At 46.8% G+C, this 25,183-nt stretch overlaps 1 protein-coding gene across 3 annotated transcripts in view; it reads left to right on the top strand.

Annotated features, from left to right (window-relative positions):
- The window catches only part of DAPK2 (death associated protein kinase 2), a 1,397,186-nt gene that overhangs the window by 961,589 nt on the left and 410,414 nt on the right, over positions 1-25,183 (top strand). For all 3 annotated transcript variants that reach the window (XM_069624406.1, XM_069624405.1, XM_069624404.1), the window contains exon 5: positions 4,338-4,467. In XM_069624406.1, the coding sequence (XP_069480507.1) occupies positions 4,338-4,467 (130 nt within the window). The remainder of the gene's footprint in view (positions 1-4,337; positions 4,468-25,183) is intronic.

Here is a 25,183-nt window from a genome sequence, read left to right as displayed (position 1 = left end):
CAGCCACACGCAGTGAAGTTGAGAAAAAATGAAATACCAGCTGCCCGGAAACGGGTAATCGATGGCCAATAGTGGCCTCCGAGAATCGTTAGCCTCAATCCGGCCCGTGGCGTAGTAGGACCAGGAATATGCAGCCACTGGCCCACTGCGGGGCCCTAGTCTCTGGCAATGTGTCGTCTCACCACACACGACTGTAACCCAGATAAAGACGTTATTGCTAAAACCCACGGGGGGTAGGGGGTCCCTCACGAAGCCAACTAGAGGTGGGCTGGAGCTCCTCTGACTCGAGATCCGATTTATAAACACATGGGTCTTTTCCTTCCTAACTGCACGACAAACCTATACAACACCTGACCCCGGTGGTGGAATGGTAACGGGCTCACACAGGGGATAATAAAACCCTTGCTACATAAATTGTGTCCTGACAGAAATACTGTGAAGAGATTCAGGAGAACCCAAATGAAATGAGAAGGAACTAAAACAGGGTTAATACTCCCTTGGGTAATTGGGCAATATCCCCCTCCTACCTCATCAGTTAGGTGCAAGAATAATCCTGCGGAACAAACATGGCAAGCAGGTAGGAACCACAATACAACCTGCCACAAATTGCTTGGAGTGGGGCTGTAGGGCTTCGAGCTGATGGGGACTGCGTGGGGGGAAGGGGTGTAGGAGATTGGGATCCAAGGGTGCTGGACTCAGGCCGAGGGTCTGTGGGCTCCCCAGGTTTTGTTTCTCAAGGGGTGTGGCTGAGGAGGGACCTCACTTTTTTCTGCTTGACAATGGCCCCGGCTGTGGCAGTTGTTTTCTTGGGGGGTTGTGGTGATAGATGCTTGTACCTTGGCGGCAGTCCTGATGCCCAGAGCCATTTTTGTATGGGGGTCCCACTTTTTGCAGGGGGGTCTGGAAGGCTTGGGCAGGTAGGATCTGTGGGGATGAGAGATCTGGATCTGAGGGCACTAGACACAGGAAGAGGGTCTGCAGGCTCCCTGGGTATAGTTTCTCAAGTGGTGGCGGGTGAGGGGTCTCAACGTCTGATGGGAAGTGCCCATACGGAAAGACAAGTGTGTCGGTGGTAGTTGATTGGGGGGCTTGTGGGATAGGTGCTTGTCCCCTGGTGGCAGTCCTTGTGTCTGGATTCATTTGTATGGGAAGTCCCGCTAGAAGTGGGGTTGGTGGTTCGGGGCAGGCAGGGTCTGCAGGGATCGGGATCTGAGGGAGCTGGATGCAGGCCGAGGGTCTGTGGGTTCCCCGGGTATCGTTTTTCAAGGGATGTGGCAGATGGGTGGTGGCGGGTCACCCCATCCTGCCTGGCGTCGGCACAGGCTAAGTGGCAAGTTTCAGTTGTGGTTTCTTCTGGGCTCTTGTGATAGATGCTTGCCCCCCCTGGTGGCAGTCCTGGTGTCCGGAGCCATTTGTTTGGGTGGTCCCACTTCGAGCGGGACTGTGGAGCTTTGGCAGGTAGGGTCCACGGGGGCCAGGAGATAGAGGTCTGGGAGGCACTGCATGCAGGCCGAGGGTCTGAAGGCTCCCCGGATATCGTTTATTGAGGGATGTGACACGTCTGGGGCCACTCCCTGATGCTAAGAGTCATGTGGACGACTGTAAGAGGTTGAATTTCAACACGTACAGACTGGCGGTTTCTCGTGGGTTTTAGGGACTGTAGCCGTGGCCATGGTTTGTGCGCATCAGTGGAGCGGCATTGAGAGTGCACCTGCCCCTTTTCTTGGACGGCCAAAGGGTTATTGCCCTGGTGAGGGCTCCCAGTTCCATGTCCGGCTAGGCTGTTATTTTAGGGGGCTATAGGGTGCGTTTGGGCAGGTCTAACATCTGATATATATTAACCTGTTTTGTTTTGTAGCTCTAGATGGCACCCAATGATGGAGGTAATTACCAAAAGAGGGCTCTGGGTGATGGTAATATCTGCAGGCTGCACAAAGGCTGAAGAAAAGTATGTTGGCCGGCCCAATCCAAAGGAGGCATCCAGGAATTCCCTGGTGGCTTCTTCCACAGGCTCCTGTTCAATGGGTGTGAGCTTTGGATAGGTGTGTACGATTGAAGGGCTGCACAGCAAGTGAGGGGAAGGGAACTGCAGCAGGCATCTCGGCGTACAGAGTTTGAAAGTCCCCACCGGCTGCGGACGTAGGTGGGGGTGCATCTGGAAAGAGTCAATGTGGTTCTGATGGTGATCGGGTGTGCAGTGGGTCGGAGGTCATGGCATCGGGACATAGTTGATCTCAAGAGACAAGCATAAGTACTGTTTAGGAATGGGGGAGTGCCCCTGGCTGGTAAATTGGGGCACATTGCATTGAATTGAGTTCTGAGCTCAACCATTTGGGTCACTGGAAGGGAGATTTATTGCCGATTAATCTTCTGGTTCTAGGTTCAGCGTGGAGCAGTGAGGTGTCATGCTGGGGGGCTCATAGAGCGGTCCTCACCTGTCCATGCACAGGGGGAGCGTGTCTGGTCGGTTCAGAGAGTCTCCTATTGTCCTCAGGCCAGTTCCGGAGCAAGTTCGGCGATGGCAACGGCCACTCCCCCACACTCAAGTACTTAATGATGATGTAATAGATGACGTAACAGTTTTGATGATGTCATTCATGTACGGCTTTGTCACATTCTAATGATGTAAGAAATGTAATAATGTGGCCTAAAGCCTTCCAAATAACGTTTGTGTCTGGGGTCTCTCACTGGCCCTGCCGCCTGCGCCGCTGTAAGGTTATACCAACGAGCTTGCCTAGAAAGTGGCCAGTAATGCTCAATAGTCTTCATATACTAACCCAGGGGCTATGGACACATGGGTTACAGTGGAAAATGCTGCTTGTAAACGAGAGTTGGAGGGAGGGCCATAGCATCCTGCTAAATAAATCAATAAAAACCCTTGAACTAGCTTTGGGAGTGGAATATTCTTGGAGCCATCCGTGACAATGCTCTGAATGGCTTTGAGGATTTACCTTGGTGCAATGCCAGAGGTGTGAGTTTGTGGCTCCACAGTGGCCTACATTGTTCTTCTAAGAAGGAGCAACTTCCTACCTGTATGCGTGTGAGCCACATGTGGCCTAGTCTGCAAGTATGCTTGTTCAGCATAGCTCGAAAGCAGTGGAGCGCTGTACAGTCTGTGGGTAGAACGCGTTTGGGCTGTCATCTTTTAACAGTAGCGCAGTACTGTGAGTTGAGGCCTTTCCGTCGGTATGTTGAAATGAGTCCTCGGTCTTGGACCCTTTTTGTCCCTTTCCCCCTCTTTTTTAGACCTACTTGCTGAGTCCTTTTCTGTTTTCGTGCCACAATGGACGTAAAAAGCGTATTCTTACAAAGCTTGGAATCTAGGACACGTTTGGGAAAGGAGGTCCTACGGCTTTAAAGTAATAACAACAACCCAATCTTTATTGGCTGTAAAATAACGCCTGGGGTGACTGACGCCTCCTCAGTAAATATAAATACCGTTTATAATAATAGCGCCCTGAAGGCCTGTATCAGTCATGAAGGCCTTCGCTCTGCAAGCCATGCTACTTTCTGTAACTTCTGCCTCTCTTCGTACTCAACGGTACCTTAGGACAAGTATGTTGGTTATCCATTTTGCATCAACACCCTTTTACTAAAGGAAACTCATGCATTGTAGACTCTGGACTGGTTCCTTAGCCTCCACTTTCATGAGTAGGTCGCAGTGGAATGGTTCTTTCTGAAGCGCCGGTTACTTGCCCAGCAATAAGTCCCTGTCTGCCTCATTTTCTTCACTGGCCACCATTTCGTGACATCATCCGTTGGGCTCTTGGCATCTTTGCCCATTATCTCTTGGCTTAGCATTTGCAGAGTGGGGGAGGGGGGGGGGGGGCAGCGAAGGGGGGGGGGGGGTGTGGCCAGCAAGCGAAGCAACTTCCTTTCCAATTTCACACAGAAAACCGTCTCGTTTTGCATATTATATGTGCCATATACTTCTCAGTGTACAGGTAGAACCCAGTCAGCTTTTTAGGATAACCATAACGAAAACGTGTATGAGAAAATGTACTAACGATGAATTGCACAAGAGAGAATAGGTCTTGCTTTTGGTCTAAAAACGCAATTTTGAGTAATTGGCAGTTGGCCTAGCCCAGTTCACACGGCCACAAACATGCTCTCAGCTTTGGCAAGACAACGAAAGCAGGATTTGCCTTCAGACAAGAGCAAAGTTGATCAAACAAAGTCCTGACCAAGAAAGCTCTTATTTAGAGCGCACGTTCTGAACTTCCATTCAATGTTTTAAGGGCTTTACATTCTTTTTGTGGTAATAAATTGAACTCAGTGGACGTGGAAGTCAACCCCTTCTTTTTTAGTTTCATAGTGCATTTTCTTTTTCATTGCAGCCAGAAAATATTATGCTGTTGGACAAGAATATTCCAATCCCGCACATCAAACTCATTGATTTTGGCTTGGCCCATAAAAGAGAAGACGGTGTTGAATTCAAAAACATTTTCGGAACGCCGGAGTTCGTGGGTAAGTTTTGGCATGCAGAAGTGTGTTCTTAGTGCATGACATAATCGCCAGGACGTCTTGAAAAGGGCAGCAGTGTTCTGGAATTTAAAAAACTACTTTTGGTTCCCTTGCTTCAAATGATCATCCTTTACTTAACACTGTTGCATTCCCTTTGCCACCTGTGCCCTTTTCATACCACATTTGTCTATAGCGCCTCATGTTGAATTCTTCATGCTGCTAAGTGCTGTTATTAGAGAGGGTCAAAATGACCCAATTCAATATTATGGTATTTGTCGTGCGTGGACCTAGCTTAGGGAAGACAACGGAGCACTTAAAAGTCGTCAGGGAAAGTAAACGATGAGGGAAGGAGAGATGCAATGGAACGGGGAGCAAACAACAGGGGAGGGTGAGCCATTTGGCAGCAAGGGACCTACAAGCAACTTGGGGAGAAAACGGGGGAGGTGAGTTCGCACAATCTCGGTGGCGACGTAGGGCTGAGTCGGCCCTGCCAGGTTTGAAACTAACGAAGATTAGACTGGCCCCCATCTCTGAAGCGTAAACAGGGGAGTATCTAGGGTGAGGGGGGCGCCGAAGGAAAATACCTGCTTTTTTGATGGGGTGTCTTTTTTTAATTATTTTTTTAATTTAAGAACTTGTATTCCAGTTACAAAGACACCTTTCACACTAAATCATGATACACAACACAATTATAGAGTTACAGAAAAAAAGGAAACCAAAATGTACTCATTATTACACACAAAGATGTGGGGACCCTTTCCGAATACTTCTGCCATCTTAGTCATCCCAAATTGCATGCCACTCATCCTCCCCTTGCTGTACAATCAATTTCAATTTTGTAATGAACAAAACGCCAGTATCATAGATTGGTTGTTAGTCATCATGAGTCTATCTCATAACAAATCGGACAGAACCAATTCCGTGGAGCATACAAAGGAAACTAATGATCTAATCCTTTCTTCCAGAAATACTGGACACTTTAATACTAAATGAGATACTGATTCCATCTCCATGTTACCACATGCCCGACAACCACAGAAAGCTCTCAGCAATTCCAACTTTGGGCCGATGACTTCCAATGTATGCAAAGCATTTAGTCGGAATTCTAAGTACCAGGTGCTATATTTCTGAAAAGAGAATTTCAGTTTATATATTCTTAGAGTGGATTTAGGCATATAATGAATTTGTGGACCTCTAAACAACTTCATTCTTTCCAAGTCTGACACGTCTCTACTGTTATCCCATTGTCTGATCTTATTCTTTTTGACATAGTCAGAATCTGACCTTTCAAGTAAGGCTAGCTCTTTAAAAAGGATACAGCGTTGGTGACAATATTTCAGAAATATACACTCCTTCAACCTGTTTTTTAGACCCTCACTCAGGTAGAACCCCCAACTAGGCTCTTCAGCGAGTAGTAGCTTATAATACAGAGTCAAACTATGTTTCATGTACTGTGCCCACCACAATGTTAAGCCCAATTCAAGACATATCACACTAATTGGGGTTGACTTGGGGAGTCCAAAGACTGCCTTCCAAATGTTCCCTTTCCAAAGAGTCTAGGAATGTTCGATTTTTAAAGACAATCAGTTCACAACCATATAAGATCGCTGTTACTTTAAGTTTATACAATTCAATAAGTGCCGTTAGAGAGAACATACACAGTTTCCTCTTTACTACTTTCATGAGCGAAATACAGGGCACCATCTTCTCCTTCATTTTTTCTTTTTGCTTCTTGACTAGACCTATAGAAGAGATCGGCAGACCCAAATAGGTTACAGTAGTTACGCTGGTAACTGGTTGGTCATTCAGTCCCCAGGCAAAAGGTTAGTCTTACTCTTTTTCATGAAGGTCATTATGAAGTATTTCGAGGGATTTATCTTTAACTGATTTTCATGCAAGTATCTTTCCACCCCCTCCAGAGTTCCCTGTAGCCCTGCCGGCGTGTAATCTATCAGCACAAGATTGTCTGCGTAGACAAGGATGTTAGCCCTTAGATCTTATTTTTTTGGTGCAAATCTATTCCACCCTTGACTTTTCTCCCAGAGATCTGCTAGATAGAGATTGAATAGTGTAGGCGCTAGGGTGCAACCCTGTCACACACCTTTAGTAGCATCAATCGCACTGGACTGCCCCCCCTGATTATTTAGTCTTACCTTGACTGAATTTCCTGTATACAATAGCTGAATCATTTCAAGAAGGCCCTTATCAGTCTTCCACCTTATTAGTTTTTGCCACAGTCTATTATATCTATTTATATCAATGTTATCAAAACCTGCCGTTGATGACTGCAATGTGAAGTGATTTGCTAAATAGTCCACCTATATCTGAGATATGTGCACAGAGAGATAACGCATTCATAATAGTCCCAACCCCTTTTCAATAACCTGTTTGCAAGGGGCTGAGGATCCTATTGGAGTCCGCCCAAGCTTTCAGCCCCATCAAGATTAATTTAGCAAAAATGTTTGCAGAGGAATCTATTAGGGCAATAAGATAATTGGCTGGTAAGGCTCTATCGCCCCTCTTGAAAATAGGTACATTCATCGCACACTGACAAGAACTAGGACAAGCGTAGTTTTTGCAATATGAGTGAAGAGCCTGAATAAAATATCTGACCACAACCCAGGACTTTCTTTATAGACACAATTTGAGACCCCATCTGGTCTACAGTCTCTCAAAGTCTTTATTTCTGCAAAAAACAATTGTATGTCTATTTAGTCAAATTGAAGTTTTCACCCAGTCCTCCTCCCTGGGCTTTCTTCCACGGATGTAAGATATCCAGGATCGATTTTGAATGTATTGTTCAGATACTCCACCCATGCCTCTCTGACACACAGCAACTTTGTAAACAAACCTGAAGCTCGTCTATCCCATTTAGAGATCTCGAAATAAAACGGGTGTTCTTATTGATAGTGTTCTTAACAAGTACCCGGTTCTCCTATATATGTTTTCAAGTTTATAGAATCTTAGCCACCTAAAATAGGCCTGTCTTGCTCGTTTTATTCCACTTTTAATATCTACCCTGCTTAAACTAGGTTAACACCCCTTCAGTGCTTTAATACATTTGCGCAGACCTTTATTTTTCTTTCCGTTTATCTGATTATCAAAAAATGTTGTATGTTTGCAGGGATACCCCCCCACCCCCGCACACCCCACAGCTTGTTCTGACCAATCTCAGCCGGTCCCAGTCAAATGAAAATCATTGGGTTGGGTGCATGCATTTCTGGTCACATTTGATAGAGAATCCTGCCATATCCTAAGATTCATGTTAGCTCTATTCACATTCCTAAATGGTAGAAGCCTGTTGTTTTGTCCCTTTACAACAGGATTTTGAGGTCCCCCAGGGTCAACTAATCTTAGCAGACCCAGGTCCAGGACCAATTGCACCATTGCATGATCACTTTGCCTAGTATTAATTATTTCAAACATACAAAGATTTGTTTGCTCCACGTTTCCCACACACAGATAATCAATGGTAGATGGCCCCATCGAATTCTGCCAAGTTGGTACATTCTTCCACTTCTCGTGAAATAGCATATTTGTCTATACAAAGCCCCATCTGCCAAATTAAGGGGACCAGATTTTACCATAGGAACTTCTCTTGGATCTGTAAAAGGTTATAGCTAATACAGCGGTGTTCCCCTCCTCAAATAACACGGCATTTGCACCAGTACAGTCACATTCACAGCCCCCACAACAACTGGAAACATAGGATACAGATGCTGCCATTTCATCAGTGTATTTTCAATCACATCAATGAGAGAATCCAGCTAGTTACACACAGGATTAAAATATACATTTAGTATTAAGATGTGTTTCGGAGAATCAATGATAGTCTCAATAATCTCTGTTCCTAAAACAGCATTAGACCTACAGTACCAGAGCAATATTTTTCTTTACCTTATTGCAGTAACCATACCCCCTCATAGGACGCCCACTTACACCTTTTTGTGCAAATTTTACATTTAACATAAACCCATCCAGTACAGGCCAAGTGGACAACCACATCTCCTGCAACAAAACAGTTGTATTTACTTAACATTTTTAACTTTTGCAGAAAAGAATTGTAGCCTCGAGAGTTCCAACTTAGGACCATAATTTTAGAAACCTGGCCTTGAAATTGGAATTCCTGGGAGAGAATTTGCAAGCCATTCCCAACACGAGGTATATTGGTCTCAGAAGGAATGCCTGTAATCATAATTTTCGAAGTGTCACGTTACTACTAAGTCCCTTCGGTGCTCCGACTCCCACTTGTTACTTTCAGGCTCCATATAGTAACTTTCAAAGCCTTTCAGCAGAATGTCCTCTTGATGTTGAAACACAAGATGTTCCACAAGTTTCGAACCAAAATGTACTGCATGCTTTATCAAATAAATGGCCAAATCTCAAATCCCCTGTCGAGATCGAGGACAGTTCTGGTACTGAAGAAAGCAGGGTCAAAATACTTTACCTGTTTAACGGAACCCCTCATTGCTCAGCAAACACGGATTCAAAGATGATAGGCTTCTGACCGAATGATCCAGCCTCCAAATTTGTTCTTCCACAATCCCATTTCCTCGTATTTCCAGCCTATGCAGCAATGGTCTATCCCCGCAAGTCTCTGGCCACACATGTTCGTACTGGCCCTTGCTCCAACCAGACCCGACCTTCCAGCCGCATTTTGGGCACTTACAGGTGACTGTTGGAGCATAATAGGCCGGTGGTTCCTTTTGTCCTGAGCCATCCTACCCTGCTGCCTCTGTTTCCTCGACCTCCTCATAGGTTGTTTCCTGAAGCCTTCATTAGTCCCAGGATTAACTTTGGCTGACATAAACAGAGTCAACAGAGCGACCCGCTTTATTTTGAGTAATTCCCAGATGTATCTCATTGCAGGGAAAACAGGGTGAGGCAGATCTGTCCCGCCTAACCAGCCATCGTGCTTTCTCATACTTAGATGCTTGTAGAATCCTGCACAGAAATGTCCTTGAACCTCTGTTATTGGGCTTTGTTAAACCTTTTTTCATTTTTCGATTTCTTCTTAGAAACATTCTGACATGTGTCTTCTTTACCAGCTAATAGGAGATCGATTTCAACCATCTCCTTTTCTACCCAGGATGAAGGTGCAGAGGATACTGGGATGTTGATAGGGGACCGAACAACCCTATATCTTTCCACAGAACCCTCCTCGACAACCTTCAATTGCACCTTTTGATTACCACTTCACACAGATACAGAGGCTGATAAGGCTGATAAAAGAGCCCTTAATTCTGCTAGAATCGCCAAATTCAATCTCACCTCGTAGGCCACTGTGTCATACAGACGAATAAATGACTGTAGGACTTGGTTCAACGCAGTTTATGAACTCGAGTTGGTGTCAGAGATTCTTTGCTCGCCTGGTCTTCGCCATCAAAAGGAAGCGAGGAATGATCAGTCCTTGATGAAGAGTCCAGACCAGGATCAGAATCATTGGCTGCAGTATCAGGAGAAATACTGGTAGCCTGGGTGTTGCACAGACCAGGTGACATACTCTGTCTTTCACTCAGGCTGTTATGAACTTCCAACTCTTTCTCCAAGCTTACACCAGGCTGTGGCTGCAGAATGCTCAGTCTCTGTTCAATATTGATGAGCACAGGGCCAGAGATTTCATGAATGGTTTCTTCAGTTGCTGGCATTCCGGCTATCAGGAGGTCTGTAACTATAGTTTCCAGTGTACCAACTTCACTATAGGTTTTAGGAAGGGTTTGGGGCAAAAACCTTGTGATTTACCCCTGTTCTACTGAGACCCCACCGGTTTCAGTCCCTGTACATACTTGATTTTTCTCCTTGCTTTTGAGGGGACATCTCTTATTTTTCCCCTCCACTGCCAGATTGATCAGCAACCCACTGACAACAGGCTATGAAACCACGTCTGTGTTGGCCACAATGCTTCCTGTTGGAAAAGATGTTTGCCTTCCCATGTTAAAATGCCCAATCTTTCGCAAATCAATGATATTTCAAATACAGAGCCATTGTTGACGAGACCCTGGTCTTAAATGTCACAGTGCTGTTCGAAACAAAGAAAAAGAAAAAAGACGAGCGGCAGGTAAACACTGCCTAATTGGTTGCAAAATCACGCTGTAGCATCTGAGGAGTTTGGGAATACATGGGGTTGCACTGCCACGACTCTGCTTAAAGTTAGGTAAAATTAGGGTGACAGATATTGCATCTGCCACAACAAAGCAGGCACCTTTAGATCGGAGAGATTAAAGCACCTTAGACCGCCACCCCATTCAGGATCAAAAATTCCAGAGATAATTACAGTTTAAAAATCCAAGACTACCATTTGGAACTTACGTGTACTCCGTCTAGGTCCCTCCGATCCCACCGGTCCCACCACAGAGCACTCGTCTCTACACTCAATGCTCTGCGCATGGCAAGGGTTTATACTGCAGCAGGTCATTGAAGGATCCGCCCAACAAAAGCACTGCAACTGTAGAGTTACTGGACTGGACTGCAACCACTGCTGACCACACTCTTCTCCACACTGCTCTGATGGGGTGTCTTGCTCTCCCAATGTGTGGTCAAAGAAGTTAGAACAACCTAACTAGTCATCTTCTTGAGTTTCCATGCCCACTCTGACCATAGCACTAGAGTCAATAGCATTGATACCAGATTTGTACAGAGGAGGGGTGTAAAAGTTGTCCCTGAATTGGCCTGTGAAGGGGTGTAAAAGTTGTCCCTGAATTGGCCTGAAGAAGCCTGAACTAATCCATGAGAGTTTGTGTGGTTCTTCCCCCTTCACAATTTTGTAAAATAAAGGATTCAAATCATGCATTTTGCAGAAGACATTTCTGAAAAATTGGGCCACAATCAATACAATTTGCAATCTGTCTAAAGGGCAACACATGAAGTGCTCCAATAGATGTCATGGCAACCAACAGTACACACCATTTTGAAGTCTGGCCCCTTTATTGCTAGTTGTGTCCAACAAAAGTATCGAGGTTCGTCTCAACAAAACATTCCTGCATTGCCGGTGTACAACACATTTTCATGCTACACGTCCTGCCTCAAGAATATATGTGTCATGATGCCTACCCCCGGGGAACCAGACCAGGTCCAGCAACCCCGGAAGCAGGCATCAAGTTACTTTGAGCAGGCCCAAAAACCCCTGCTAGGGGCATATGAAGAGTCAGTCCTGGCGCCTATGGCGCCAGGCTCATAGAATAGAATTTACCTGATGCAGACCATGCTGCAGAGCTCCAAGCCAAAAGAGGCTTGGAAGGGACTATTTTACCTAGGGACTATTTTTTACTCGAGTGGGGCTGGGGAGGAATACTTACCTGGGACTACTTTGGAGGCTATTTAAACCACGCCCGAAGAGCAGCACACGCTTCGTGTTATTCTGCATCCAGCAGCGTAACGCTCACCGTGTCTGCAAGCCTGCATCCAGTCTTCTGCCACGCCCGCCTCGAGTCTGCAGCTCCTAGAAAAAGGGAAGAACAGAAGGAGAAGAGGTTAGAATAAGAGCAAAACCTTCGATCCTTACCTGAATTCCGGATCCACCGTGCCTTCGAGCTGGAAGAAAGAAGCATTTTACGCGCGGCGCCTCGCCTGCTGCAGCGCCGCGCTGAACTCACCGGCCTTCGCAGCATCCTCACGATCCACCGCATCCTTCTGCACTTTCCCGCCGCACTTTGGCACCTAAGGGGAACACAAGAACAGCAAAGGTGAGCCAAGGGAATAAAGAGAGGCAATAGTAACTACCCCCATAGACTTACCTGATTACCGCCGGGGGTACTATTCCTATTTACGGGTCGGCGCAGTCTCCATTGCATCCTCGCCGTACCCCGGCCCCTAAGGGGGACAAAAGGGCAACAAGGTGAGACGAAGGGACAAACAAGGGGAACTCTTCTCACCACAATAGACTTACCTAATTTTACCGCCGGAGGCATTATTCCCCGAACTTCATATTTTCTCTCCACACCTGAATAAGGGAGCAAGCCACAGGTTACATTCTGGCCTTATTTTATTGAACTGTGTAGGATAAGCCAAATCCTTACCTGAACTTCGTCAGCTACCACGAGGAACTCTTCGCTGGGGTCAAGCTGCAAACTCCAAGGAATCGGACAAGAGTGAAAGTCAAACATGTGAACTCTTATGAACTACATACTTTTCGGAGTTAATATTGTTCTGGAACTCACCAATTCCTTCGAGCCAGTGAAGCAACTGGTTATCAACGCGCCCCTGCGCTCAATGCAGGATGGAGAGCTCATCTTTTCAAACGATCAGGTGAGACTATAAGAGGGGACATCAAAGGTGATCTGTGTGGAGAACAGTGGGGGTGGGGGGATTTACGCTCAACCCCACCGGTGGTTAATCACCTTTCTACATTTACAGAAGAATATTCCTACGGGCCAAGCAAACAAAGCTAGGTGGGCCAGTCCAGTCCGTCATCTCGGCCCTACGCGTCACATTGGTGGAGACTGCAGCTGTCCAGTTCAGATCGACGCCTCTGTGGGAGCCAGGTGAGCGTAACAATATGTCTGAGCGGACCCTCTTCGTATTGCTAGTGCCCATACCTGATCCTCTATCTTTACAAGCCTGCGCTACCCCATTACTCAACTATGTCACTGTCGATGCCCACAAACTGTGACTTTGCACCTGATAAGCATACACGCGGAATACATATATAAACACATTCATGCAAACACATTTTCTTATGATACCTTGTTTCTGCTTGGTCGTTCAGCTCTGCTTCCAACCATGTAAAACCAGAAGTCCTGCCTTCAAAAGTTCCATAGAGGATGTGGGGGCCCGGATTTGAGGCCCCCATAAGGGACTGCGCCCCTTCTCACATAGTGACATATTGAAACACCAGTCCACGTAGGCACAAGCTAGCATGTCAAGCAGATTGTTATTTTTGTTTTCCTATACCTCAATACCTCAACAGGAAGTCTTGCTGCACCCATGTTGAGTTACACTTGTTGTTTGAGAGCCACATTTCTGTTTGGACAATTTACCGTATGGATGTCCCTGCTGAAAATGCACAAAACTGTCACACTGTTGTGCAGATTGCTTATCTGTTCGGTTCACTGAGGGGCGGATGCTCTGTATGACACAGTGGCAGCCTGTGCATAACGGAGGGGTACCACCCAATGCCCATTATGCATAGGCTGTCACTAGTCTAGAGGTTATTTGGCGCAATGCGCAAACTTCACTGCTGCACAGTGTCTGCAACTAGCTTCACAGCATTGTTACTTAAGCAATAAGCTTCAAGCTGAGGGGCATCACCACTTCAGGTAATGCTCTGGGGCCCATAGATACAGGTCAGAGTGAAGCAATTTGGCAGCAAGGGCTCTACGAGCAGCCCCGGGGCAGGCCCTGGGACATTATGGAAGCGGTAATACCCCCACAGTGAGGGGCTTATTGCTATTAGTACAGTGAGATTGCATGTTGCAATCTCATAGTCCCTCGCCGGGTACTCATAACCGATGTTACTATTCCCTCATTAAATGCTACTCCAGGACAGCCCCGTCAGAATATTAACATATACAAACAAGGTGCACAAAGATGTTTTGGGATTAAAACAATCAATATCCCTAATTAAGCAAAACGTCCCATGTAGTTTCTCGATAGTAATAGGTCACCCATTTGTGCCCATTTAATTGATTAGGCACAACTAATCTGTGACCTATACACATGGCTGGCTATTATCACCATGTGATACCATATGTGGCGGCTAAAATGAGCTGGGATTTACAGTAATTCTGCACAAATTACATGCTAGCAGGCAATTCATGTTTAGGAGAAGGGGGCATCAGAGTCTAGGTGTACTGAGCTGTCTAAAGGGATGACAGCTTACAACAAGAGGCATACCCGTCCAAGGTGTGGGCAGGGTGGGTGGGGGACGAGCAGCTTGCCCCTGCACAGGCTCAACGTGGCTCCCTTTGCAAGAGCCGTCAGGGACAGAAAGCATCCTGGCTGCCCTACCAAGGCCTCCTATGACTGCAACACCATTTTTTCACTTGTCTTTGTTTCCATAGGTGTAACTCTAACTGGCAGCCGTTTAATTAATGGCAGCAGCAGACATGACAAAACATGTAAGGGTGGTACTAAGACTTGTCTCTTGTAAGCATCATTACTCATTGTTTGATGTGCACGTATCTACATGCATAACAAGATGCAGCATAGATTTCGTTAAGCGTTAACTACAAGTAGATGGGTTTTTCATAAAGGTAGTTCTGGGGGTGTCTAAACATTGAACTTAGTGAGACTTATAGTACATTTTAAGGAGATCTCAGGTTTTCCTTTGTCAGACATGAAATAATCATTCCCGGATTTTAAACTCATAGAGCCTCATTACTAGTATGGAGGTAGCCATGCCTTAATAAGGGAATGGCTGCCTCCATACCGGGTTCCAGCTCCGGGTTCCTTCAATGAGGAATTACCGGGCCATTCCAACCTTGGAGGACCCGGTAATTCCTCATTGAAAAAACCCATCCCCATTTGAGCCCCCATAGGGCTCAATGGCAATGGGGAGGGAGCTAATAACGGGCCCATTAATAACGGCCCGTTAATAACGTGCCCCGTTATTAGCTCCCAGATCATCTTGTGGGACCCGCTAAGGACGTCTGGTCTGACCAGACGTTTTGAGCGGGCCCCGCAAGGGGACCTCGTAATAGGGCATCCCGTAATGAATGGTGCCGGTCCCGTACCGGCACCCTTCATTACAGGAGCGCCAGGGTCGGAATGAGGCCCATAGCCTAATGTGTCGTGGTACTTGTAGTCCAGCATTTATAATGTGTACAGAAATGCAAACTTGCATGTGCTAAAATTCCAGGATTCATAGAACTTTTGTTCCAATTTTTAAGTAGTAAAAGTGGGAATGAAATAGTGATGTCAATTAAGTGCCCATTCCACTTGGTGGCACGTACTGCTGACAAACAGTAGCGCGGGTGGAAGCTTCCCACTATTACTGATTTACAAGGTACCTCTCATTTTAGCATTGTGATTGCTTTACCTTTAAAGGAAAGTGGAAGCACGGACGGAGGTGTACTTTCCCTTGCAGGCTCACAAATTCCTGCGTTGACTTGTCTGGTGTTGCCCCTTTAAGAATATGTATTGTCCCTTTGCGAAGATGTGTCATGACTTCTTTAGTTATGACGTGATGTTAATAAAAGGAGCCTCAGCCCGCACTCCATAAATGGCACTGTATCTCTGTATCCCATTTGTTGGGCCTGCAGGCTGACCCTGTGTGACCACGGTCCTGCCGCCCTGCTGATCTGGGTGCCCCCAGGTCAGCATGTGTAACCTGGGTGCCTCCAGGCCACTGTCCCTCTGTGTGACCACAGTGCAGCTGCAAGTCCGGAAGTCCCCAGCAGCTGATGTTTTGCGATGTTATCATGGCCAGCAGGGTGATCCCTGAACCCTTGGGCTGGCCTGTGTGCCAGTGAGCCAGCTCGCAACTGTATCAACTGAAGAGCAGGCTGGGGGCCCCAGCCCTGATCAGACTGGCCTGGGTGACCACAGGGTCCAGTCACAAGAGCTGGTAAGTGAAGTGAGACTTCCGGCCAAAACCTGCATCGCAAATGTTGGGTTGGGGAAGAATAGGCCACCCTGCACACCGATTATTCGTACATGTCAAACTTTTCCAGTGGAATGAGCTCTCCATTGACACCTGTGGATGAGCAAGTGGATTGGCAGGTGAGAGAGCTGACTCTGTGGTGATTGTCGGGTGAGTTCACAGGTATGGAGTATGCTCATTTAGGCCGTGCTACATTCCTAGATTGAGTGGAGTGTAGAGGACTTGACAGATCGAAGCTCGGCCAGTGCCTACCTAATGTTACTGCATGTCACGTAAAGTGTGAGAAAAAGGGGGTGTGTTAGACATGTCCCTTATAACAGGTTCGGGGACAGGTTACAATAAAAGCCTAGTAAACACTCAAGGGCCTTGCTCAGACCAACATCAGAACTCTGTATACAGTGTGTGGCATGGAGTGTGTGCAAGAGTAGTGTCCTGGCATGCTATGTCAGGATGCACGTGTAAGGAAATAAAAGGCCCGCGGCAGTGACGCAGAGAGCCTGCCTCAGCACGAGCAGTGCGGGCACCACCAGCAAGAAAATAAAAATAAAATTATGATAAACCCTGGTCCGGGCGGATACGCAGCTGTCATGCTGGAGTGTCCTAACTGCTGAGATCATCGAGTTGGTTGGGTAATGCCGCTCGGGACAACAAATAGACCCGCATCATCCCCAGACACCTGCAGCTCGCCATGCGCAGCAGCGGAAAGCTCACTGAACTGCTGGGCAAAGTCACCAGTGCCCAGGGAGCATGTCCTGCCCAACATCCAGGCAGTGCTGCTGCCCAAAAAGACAGAGGACCACAAGGCAAGGGGCCAAGCCAGTGATCAACAACCCAAGCATCACCATCGTGCACCGAAGGTGCTGTCAGCGGAGACCCAAGCAAGCCCCGCCCGCCACGCCCCAAGGCACATAAGTGCAGGGGAGAAGAAAGAATCACTGAGCCGGTAGGCCTTTGTAACTTTGCATCCACAGTGGACCAGCACCCCAGAGACACTAGCAGCAAGCAAACTAAAGAGGCTGCCCTATAGCAACCACACCAAATCAACCAAATATAAGCAGGTGAATGTGGGAAAGCCGCCCAAACACCATGTCAGAAGGACAGCAGACCCCGCCCGCCAGCCACAGCTGTCCTAGAACCCCAGGAGAGCACCCCAGCCTGCAGGCTGTGTGGGCAGATAGGAGCACGTGGCATGACTTTGCACAGGGTGCGTTAATGAAACCTTTTGATCCAAATGCAGAAGGGGCAGCCCTCCAGTGAGAGCTGTGGCTGCAACAATTTTAGCTCCACCTTAAGTGCAAGAAAGCCACTGTAGACGAAGGGAAGCACACGCTACCAATGCTGAACCTGTGTACACTCGTCTTGCGACTCTTCAACACATTACAAACAACAGGCAGGAAGATGACTATCAAGCAGCCAGAACGGTGCTCAACTGGCAATTCAAACCTCAACTAACCCCCGATTATGAATGATTCCAACTCAGATTGGGGAGACAATGACCATTGGAATCCATCAATGATTTCCACTCCAGAATTTGCGAACTACCCATTGGCTGCTTATTCCCTGACAATTAATTCTCACTGAGACAACAGGTAATCCATGGCATCACAGTTAAGAAGCTCTGAAGGGACATCCTGTCAGAGAGAAACATTCTCCTAGACCACATCCTAGAAATGGGGTGCCAAAGAGAGAGAACAAACACGCAAGTGGCTGCCATGGAAGCGGCAATCAGCCACCTGCCAATTAACATGGAACAACCAACGGCTAGCATCGCAGCTGTCGAAACCAAAGGACGACCACGTGGAAAGACCCCTCTTCTGCCCACATGGCCACCACAGACTCAACAATCCTGCAGATGGTGCGGGGGATCTTGACACTGTGACGAACCCTGCCCAGCCATCGAGGCCACGTGTCAGAAATGTGGGAAACTTAACCACTTTGCCCCGGACTGCCTCAGCACCAGTCAACAACAAAAGGCTCAAGGGGCTCCCTTTGAACTAAATTTCAGAAAACAAGAAGCAGGTGTCAAAGGAGTCGCAGGGGAAAAGCCAGGATGGTGGAGCGTGAAATGAGCGCCAATGACAGCGAGGAAAGCAAACAATCGGATGAGGATTCTCCCCTGGAGAGGCTCACCAAGCACCGGAAGCGGTGAGGCAAGAGAGTGCATCTCGTCTTAGCTGTGGGGTCACACAAAGGGGTCAGGAGAACAACACATAAGTCGCAGCAAACATGCACTGTGCTCATGAACGGCGTGCCGACGAAAGTGATAATTGGCACTGGAGCAACAGTAAATGACATCCCACTGGAGAAGGTGAAAAAAACAGAATTGCTGGTGAACGCTGGTCTAGTGGGCTCGGGAGCCGTCCTCTCCAGGATGGGAAAACACACCCCATTGCGCTCGCCAGTCGGCCGCTAACCAAGACTGAACAGAACTACACCCATATTGAGAGAGAAGCCTTGGTGATCCTCTGGGCCAGTAGACATTTTCAAGTTTATCTCCTCGGGCAGCATGTGACAATCTACACAGATCACAAGCCGATTGTGCTCATAATCAAGGGCTCCGCCCTGAACCCACCAGCACGGCTTGAGCAGCGTTGGATGCTCCAACTCCAGACATTTGACATTGAAGTGACATATCACAGAGGAGGGGACAATCCAGTGGATTATCTATCATAGCACCCCGAGCATCAACACAGAACATGACGACACGCGAGAGGCGGACGAACACATCTGCCACATGGTCGCAGCGTCTGCCCTAAGCGCATGAAGCTAGAAGAAATCATTAAAGAAATGGAACAAGACCCCTGCCTACAACGAGTAAAGGAGTCCATCATGTTCAGAGAGTGGAGGAACATGTTGGCAGCAGCAACAAACCGCACAGCAGCAGCCAAAGAGGTGCTGCAGGATCTACTAGGAGTACATCATAAACTCTCCATTTGCCCTTAAGTGATCATATTACAAAGCCATTGTATCGTGCTGCCCATGACTCTCGGGGAGCAGGCATTAAGGCTAGCCCACAAATGCCATCAGTGCATCACCAAGACGCAAGCCTTCCTCAAGTCCAGTATATGGATACTTAACATGCAACAAAAGGTGGTGGCATTAGTAGGTGCTTGAGCAGCCTGTCAAGCAACACAGCGACAGAACACCCTTGAGCCAATATCAAGTTCACCACGCTGCCAGCAGAGATGGGACACGATCAATCTGGACTTCTGATCGGTAGACAACAAAGTATACCTGCTAGTAGCCGTTTAATGAGTTCAGCAGGTTCCCTGATAACGGACCGGTTCGATCGATCCACGGACGCAGCCTCCATCATCACCACCTTGGAGAAAATGTTTGCTGTCCATGTCGTACCTAACCGAATTAAAAGTGACAATGGGCCCCCATTCAAGGGACGAGGCCTACGCAACTTCCTAGAATACCTAAATATTGAACATCATCAGATCACCCCGTACTGGCCCCAAGCAAACGAGGATTCAGAACGCTTCATGGCATCCTTGAACAAAGTGATCCGCATTGCCAGAGACCAGCAAGTCCTGTGGCTACCAGAAGTCTACAGATTCCTGCAGGTATACCGTCAGCCCAGCGGCCCTCATGTTTGGAACCCCCATACAAGTGGGGCTCCCAGTACATCCAAGCTGGACTGCTCCTGACAAAGATCGAGAACAGATCGGACAAGATCGGTGAGCCCAAAACGACAAGGAGAGCCAAGCTAAGCAAGCTATCCCGAGCAACCTTGCCCCAGGAGACATGGTGCTGGTAAAGAACCAAACACCCCAAAGTAAACTGGCTCTGATGTTTGGGGTTGGGGGCTGCCTGCGTGGTTACGCTGGCTGCACTGGTGGGGCATGCTGGGCCTGTCTCACCCTCTTACTCTTGCTGTGTCTCCTCTGTGGTGCCTGCTGTTGCTGTTGTTGTTGTTGCTGGTGTTGCAATGCAAGCATGTCTTCCAGCTTAAGTATTGATACTACTATTGGAATTATCTTGGTGTGGAAAGGGGTGTGGTGTGTGCTCCTTTTGTACAGGCCCAGACTGCATTGCCTCCACCTGTGCTGATTGTGTGCGCCTGTGGCAGTTGGGAACACTGCACATTGCAATTTACGGTTGGTCCGCGATGCCGGTATTTACGGCATGCCAGTATCCACTATTTGCGCCTGACTTGTGATTTACTCCCTTTAGCGGCATGCCGCTATTGCCGGTTTGATGGGAGGTGTGCCTGGCCCATGCCGCTATTAGAGGCACCGTTATTGAGGGTGCCGCTAATAGCAGGTTGGCAGGTCGGAATAGCCCGGAGCGGTAAGCGATGCCAGTAATCCTTTACCGGTATTTTCCCCTTACCTACAACCTCAGAATGACCCCCAGTGTCTTCATTGGGGACGTTCCGCCTGCACCATGCTCTGGCCGCAACGTCTGGTGAGCACCGGTGAAGGGTCACATGTAAAGACATCTTTGGCGATTGTGCAAGTGCTGCGTATTGGTCCAGTTTCAATTACCTGAAGCACAGCTGCCTTGCACCCTGGGCCCCACTCCTCCTACCGCAATGATTCTTCATCCCTCCCTTCTCATGGTTGTGCACAGATCACTGGGGCAAGAAGCAGGACATTTTGACTTTGCTCCTTTGTTGTTGGCCATTTTGACATGGCTTCTTTGCCACAGTTGTCCTGTTGGCCGTTGCCACCAGGACGCAGGGCGCTTGCGGGTCCTGCCTCCAGGCCCATTCACACAAGGAACACACGTCCACACTCGTGAGGTTATTAACATGGTCTGCCTTTTGAACACTGTCTGCCTTTAATCCGCCTACTCCTTTTCCTCTCCAACTCTGGTCATATGACCCTCTGATTTGCTTGTGCCAGCATCAGGTGATACCAGTGGCACGATGCTACAGGCCCAGGAATCTATCGGTGCATAATCTTCGCATATGTTAAATAAAAAAATGTAACTGCACTTGTTGATATCTGAACCTGGGTGTCCTCTCTTCAACGCTCAGCATGTTGGCACAATCCCAAACAGAACCCATAGGTTGGGCATGCACAACATGTATAAGTCTCTCCCCACCAGACAGTTCACAAAATATTTTTCCTTCAAGCCTCCTCAATCAATCCATCAATTATTTATTCAGAATGAGTTATTCTTTTTAGCTTGCAACACAATGACATGAAAACCTTTACACATTTACAAGACAAATAATTAAGAAAATGGTCACCAGTCATTATTAAAAAATTCAGATATACATTTCTGAAACCACCAGCATAAAGATTTCACATTTATAAACACTGATTAGGTTACCTCGGATAGATGAAAGGATCTATACACAAACTTCACAATTAGTGCAGCTAATGCAATGGTCACTGTTCTAAAGAAAATCTTTGCAGCCCATGGCATGCCGGCATGTTACAATCAGACAATGGTCCAGCGTTTCACAGCACTGAATTCAAGCAATTCATAGAAGAGTACGACGTTCTTGACCAACATCACACCGTGATAGGCGCAAGCAAATGGTGAGGGGTGTATTGCTCGAATTTGTTTAGCTTATTTTCTTTACCATATTTTTTACCACAGAATATGGGAGGAGGCCTCTTTGAATCCATCCCAAATGCCACTACATACCTCCCAACCCTCCCCCACCACTATTTCCTTACCCAAAACAACTTTCTACATTCTGGCGGCAAAGAAAACTTAAATTTAAGTTAAAAAAGGTGCGCAGTTGGGGGTTGAGCAATACACCTTGTACCACAGCAAGCCAAAAAGATGATGAGCAAAGTCTTCAGAATTGCCTGTGAACATCAGGTAACGATACAGGAAGCCCTCTTTGAAGTTCTGAGGGCCTATTGAACCACATTGCATTATTTCACGAATGTCGCACCCGGCATGGCTTTTTGGGGCAAACATTCAAGTCGGGCTCCCAGTTCCCCCTTCCATAGGATTGTCTCAGAATTAGAAGAAAAAAAGAGGAATCGACTACAAAGTTCTGACATCAAAGTGGGTGAAATTGTTCTGATACAAAACAGACACCTGTCTCACACACATTGTGTCTAGCATATCAAGTGCGCCCATGGATGATCGTTGAGAAGAAAGGCATTATAAGCACTGCCAGCAAAAGGTGACAAAGTTTCACCAGCAATTACAGCTGGTTCCAGCTAGTGATGCAGAGACGCCACCAATGAACACTCAGATTAGGAAGTCGAGATGACAAAATGAAGAACAGATTGACAGTCAACTAGGAAATGAATGGATCAGAAAGATTTTCAGAAGTGAATGCCTGTGATGAAAACAACATTTCTGGAGCTTGTGAATCTTCTTAGAGTCACATGATTTGCATAGGCCACTATCTAGTAGTTGGTACAGAGTATTACATATAATTTTTTTGAATTCGAAAAACAGAGCATCGACCTGTAACACTATCCCTCCTGTAACACTATCCCTACTGTACGGGTACCCATGATCATTCACGCATCAACATCCCCAGATTATTTTCTTTCCTCCAATTATTGCGAGCTATAAGAGATTGTGGGGGATGAAGAAGATACAGAGTTAGACCCAGAGGACTATACCCTCCCATCCCCATACGAAGTGGAACCCCATTGTTAATCCTTTACAACAGATGACCAAGTCTTGTATGCAGACCTTTTAAAGAGGGCTGCAACAAGATTCAATATCCAGACAGAAGAACCCCATGAGGAGACAGACTTTATTGACGATGTCCTCAAGGAGAGGAGGCCAGTCTCTCAATCCGTTCCCTTGCTAAAGAGTACACATAAGAGGGTCACACCATCCCTAACCAATCCAGTGCAGACTAAATCGGTGAATTAACTCAAGGATTTAGAAAATGTAGAAACCAGCACCTAGTGACCCCCTTTACATAAGAGGCCAACAGAGGGGTGACTCCTTAGTGACGACCACAGCTAGGAAGAGGGGCAGAGCACCCTTATCTAACAGCAAATACCCTGGACTGGGAGACTAAGAAAATGTACTCCTTTGAGAGGAGGAGTGTGACATCAGCAGCTCATGAGGTCTGAACCGCCAACGCCACTGCACTCAATGGCGAGACACTCAAGAGACCAATGGGGTGCAATGGAGCAGCTCATCAGCCAGGTCTCAGAACCTACAAAACAGCCATGCTAAAGATCATAGCTGAGGGGAAAATCTCAACCAATGCAGTTATAAAAAATGCATTTGATGCCGCAGACATGGCAGGAAGAATAGTAGCAGGGGCTAGCATCATAAAATAGCATGGCACAGAGACTCAGGTTTCAAACCCGAGACACAAAACCAACCTAATAGACAAACCAATAGAAGACAAATTTCTTTTTGGCCCAGCAGTGGATGACGCACAAGAACAAGCTACAAAAGAACATGACACCCTGAAGAGCCTAGGGCAAATGTCAGGCAGAACTTTGCAGCAAAGGTGAACATTCAGAGGCAAACAGCCCTTTCAAGCCCAATCATACTCCCATTCAGCAGGGCACCCTAGTACGCAACACGGTTCCCCAAGTTACCCAGGCGCATACACTCAGAGGAATAGAGAGACTAAATTGCATGACATGCCCATAGAGGACAAGTTCATATCAGAGGACAAGCCTCTACCGTAAAGTGACTACCTAGTAGTGGTCCCCTCCAGTGCAACTACGGTAGGGGGTCGCATAACATCATATATCCTCACATGGGAGGGGATAACATCAGACAAGTAGGTATTAAGCACAGTAAAGGACGGTTATTACATCGAGCTATTAAAGAAGCCACATGATCATCAACCCAGATCAAGAATTATATCGCAAGAGCACCTAAAGGTCCTAAAAGGGGAAATCCAGGTACTCATTCTAAAGCAATAGAAGATGTTCCAAGAAGCCAGGTAAACACGGGTCTCTACTCTGTTTACCGCCTAGCCCCCTAAAAGGACATAACTATGAGGGGTATCAGGTATTAATGTCCCCATACATAATGTCCCCATGAATAATGTCGTCCGGAAAAGCCATTGGCGACATTATATATGGTGACATTATGTATGGGGACGGGTTGCAGGGATGTCCCCTGCTCCCCTTGTAAAAAGAAATAATAATTGTGGGTTGCGGGGGTGTCCCCCGCATGTTCAATGTAATAATTTCTCTGCAAAAAGCTGCGACTTTTTTGTCAGGAGACATTATTGCGGGGGCATTATTACATGGAACCCTATGAGGCCAGTGCTAGATTTAAGACAGGCAAACACATTCTTTTAAAACCTTTATTCAACATTAAGTGTTCAGGTTACATTATATAAAATATGAAATGCATTAAAATCACACAATCAGTTACCACAAATACACAAAGTCAATAACACGGATAAAATATATAAAAACAAAACAAATATATGACTGCAAGAATTCTTTTTCCACGTTTCGTCATATTGCCACAGATAACAGCAAGATGGCAGTTAACTGTCCTAAAGGGATTGCTAGAGCAGCAGGAGAGCTATACTCGTTGCCTGTTGCCCAGTTGAAGTGCTACCATCTTTCTCCTCAAGGTCCATGTTCTATGCAAAATACAGGCCGCAGCACCCACAATTGAGGGGGGAGGGAATTGATTGGACCAGAAATTCCACGGCACAGGATCATGACTTGAGCCCTGCCTCCAGCAGGACGGGTCTCAGGTATACGGACCTTAGTTGATGGAATGGTTTACAAAATAACATTAAATGCGATATTGACACCTCGGGGGCACCATAGAGGGGGCATCTGGCAGAACTAAGGCCATTCCATTTGGCAGTAAAAGCACTAATAGTCAATATACCTAATCCGTTCTATGTCCTTTCATCGTCAGGCATTTCAAAGACTGCAATTTAAACATGTGTGAAATAACAAAAAAGTTCAACACATTTCTTTTTTTTCTTTTTTTTGGGTGGGGTCCTCCCCAACCTCTCCCTCCTGCATCTATTTTTAACTATACCTGACCCCCCAACCACTTATCTGCCCTTTCCCACCCCCCTCAAAAGAATTAGATGAATTTTAACGTTAGTTTGTACACGTTTAAATTGCAGGCTTTGAAATGCCTGGTGATGAAAGCACGTCGTACCACCTAATCTTACCCTCAAATATAGTGATCTTGCAGTGGCAGGCCTGATCTGTTCCAGATAGGAATTAAAACCATATATCTGTCTCTGAGCTAAATAAGCAGTCCCCAACCTTAACGTTGAAGCCTCACAAATGA

The sequence above is a fragment of the Ambystoma mexicanum genome, chromosome 11 (genome assembly GCF_040938575.1).
Source record: "Ambystoma mexicanum isolate Mex_15411 chromosome 11, UKY_AmexF1_1, whole genome shotgun sequence".
Lineage (NCBI taxonomy): Eukaryota > Metazoa > Chordata > Amphibia > Caudata > Ambystomatidae > Ambystoma > Ambystoma mexicanum.
The sequence above is the reverse complement of the archived record's forward strand: the minus strand, read 5'-3'. Positions and strand labels throughout refer to the sequence as shown.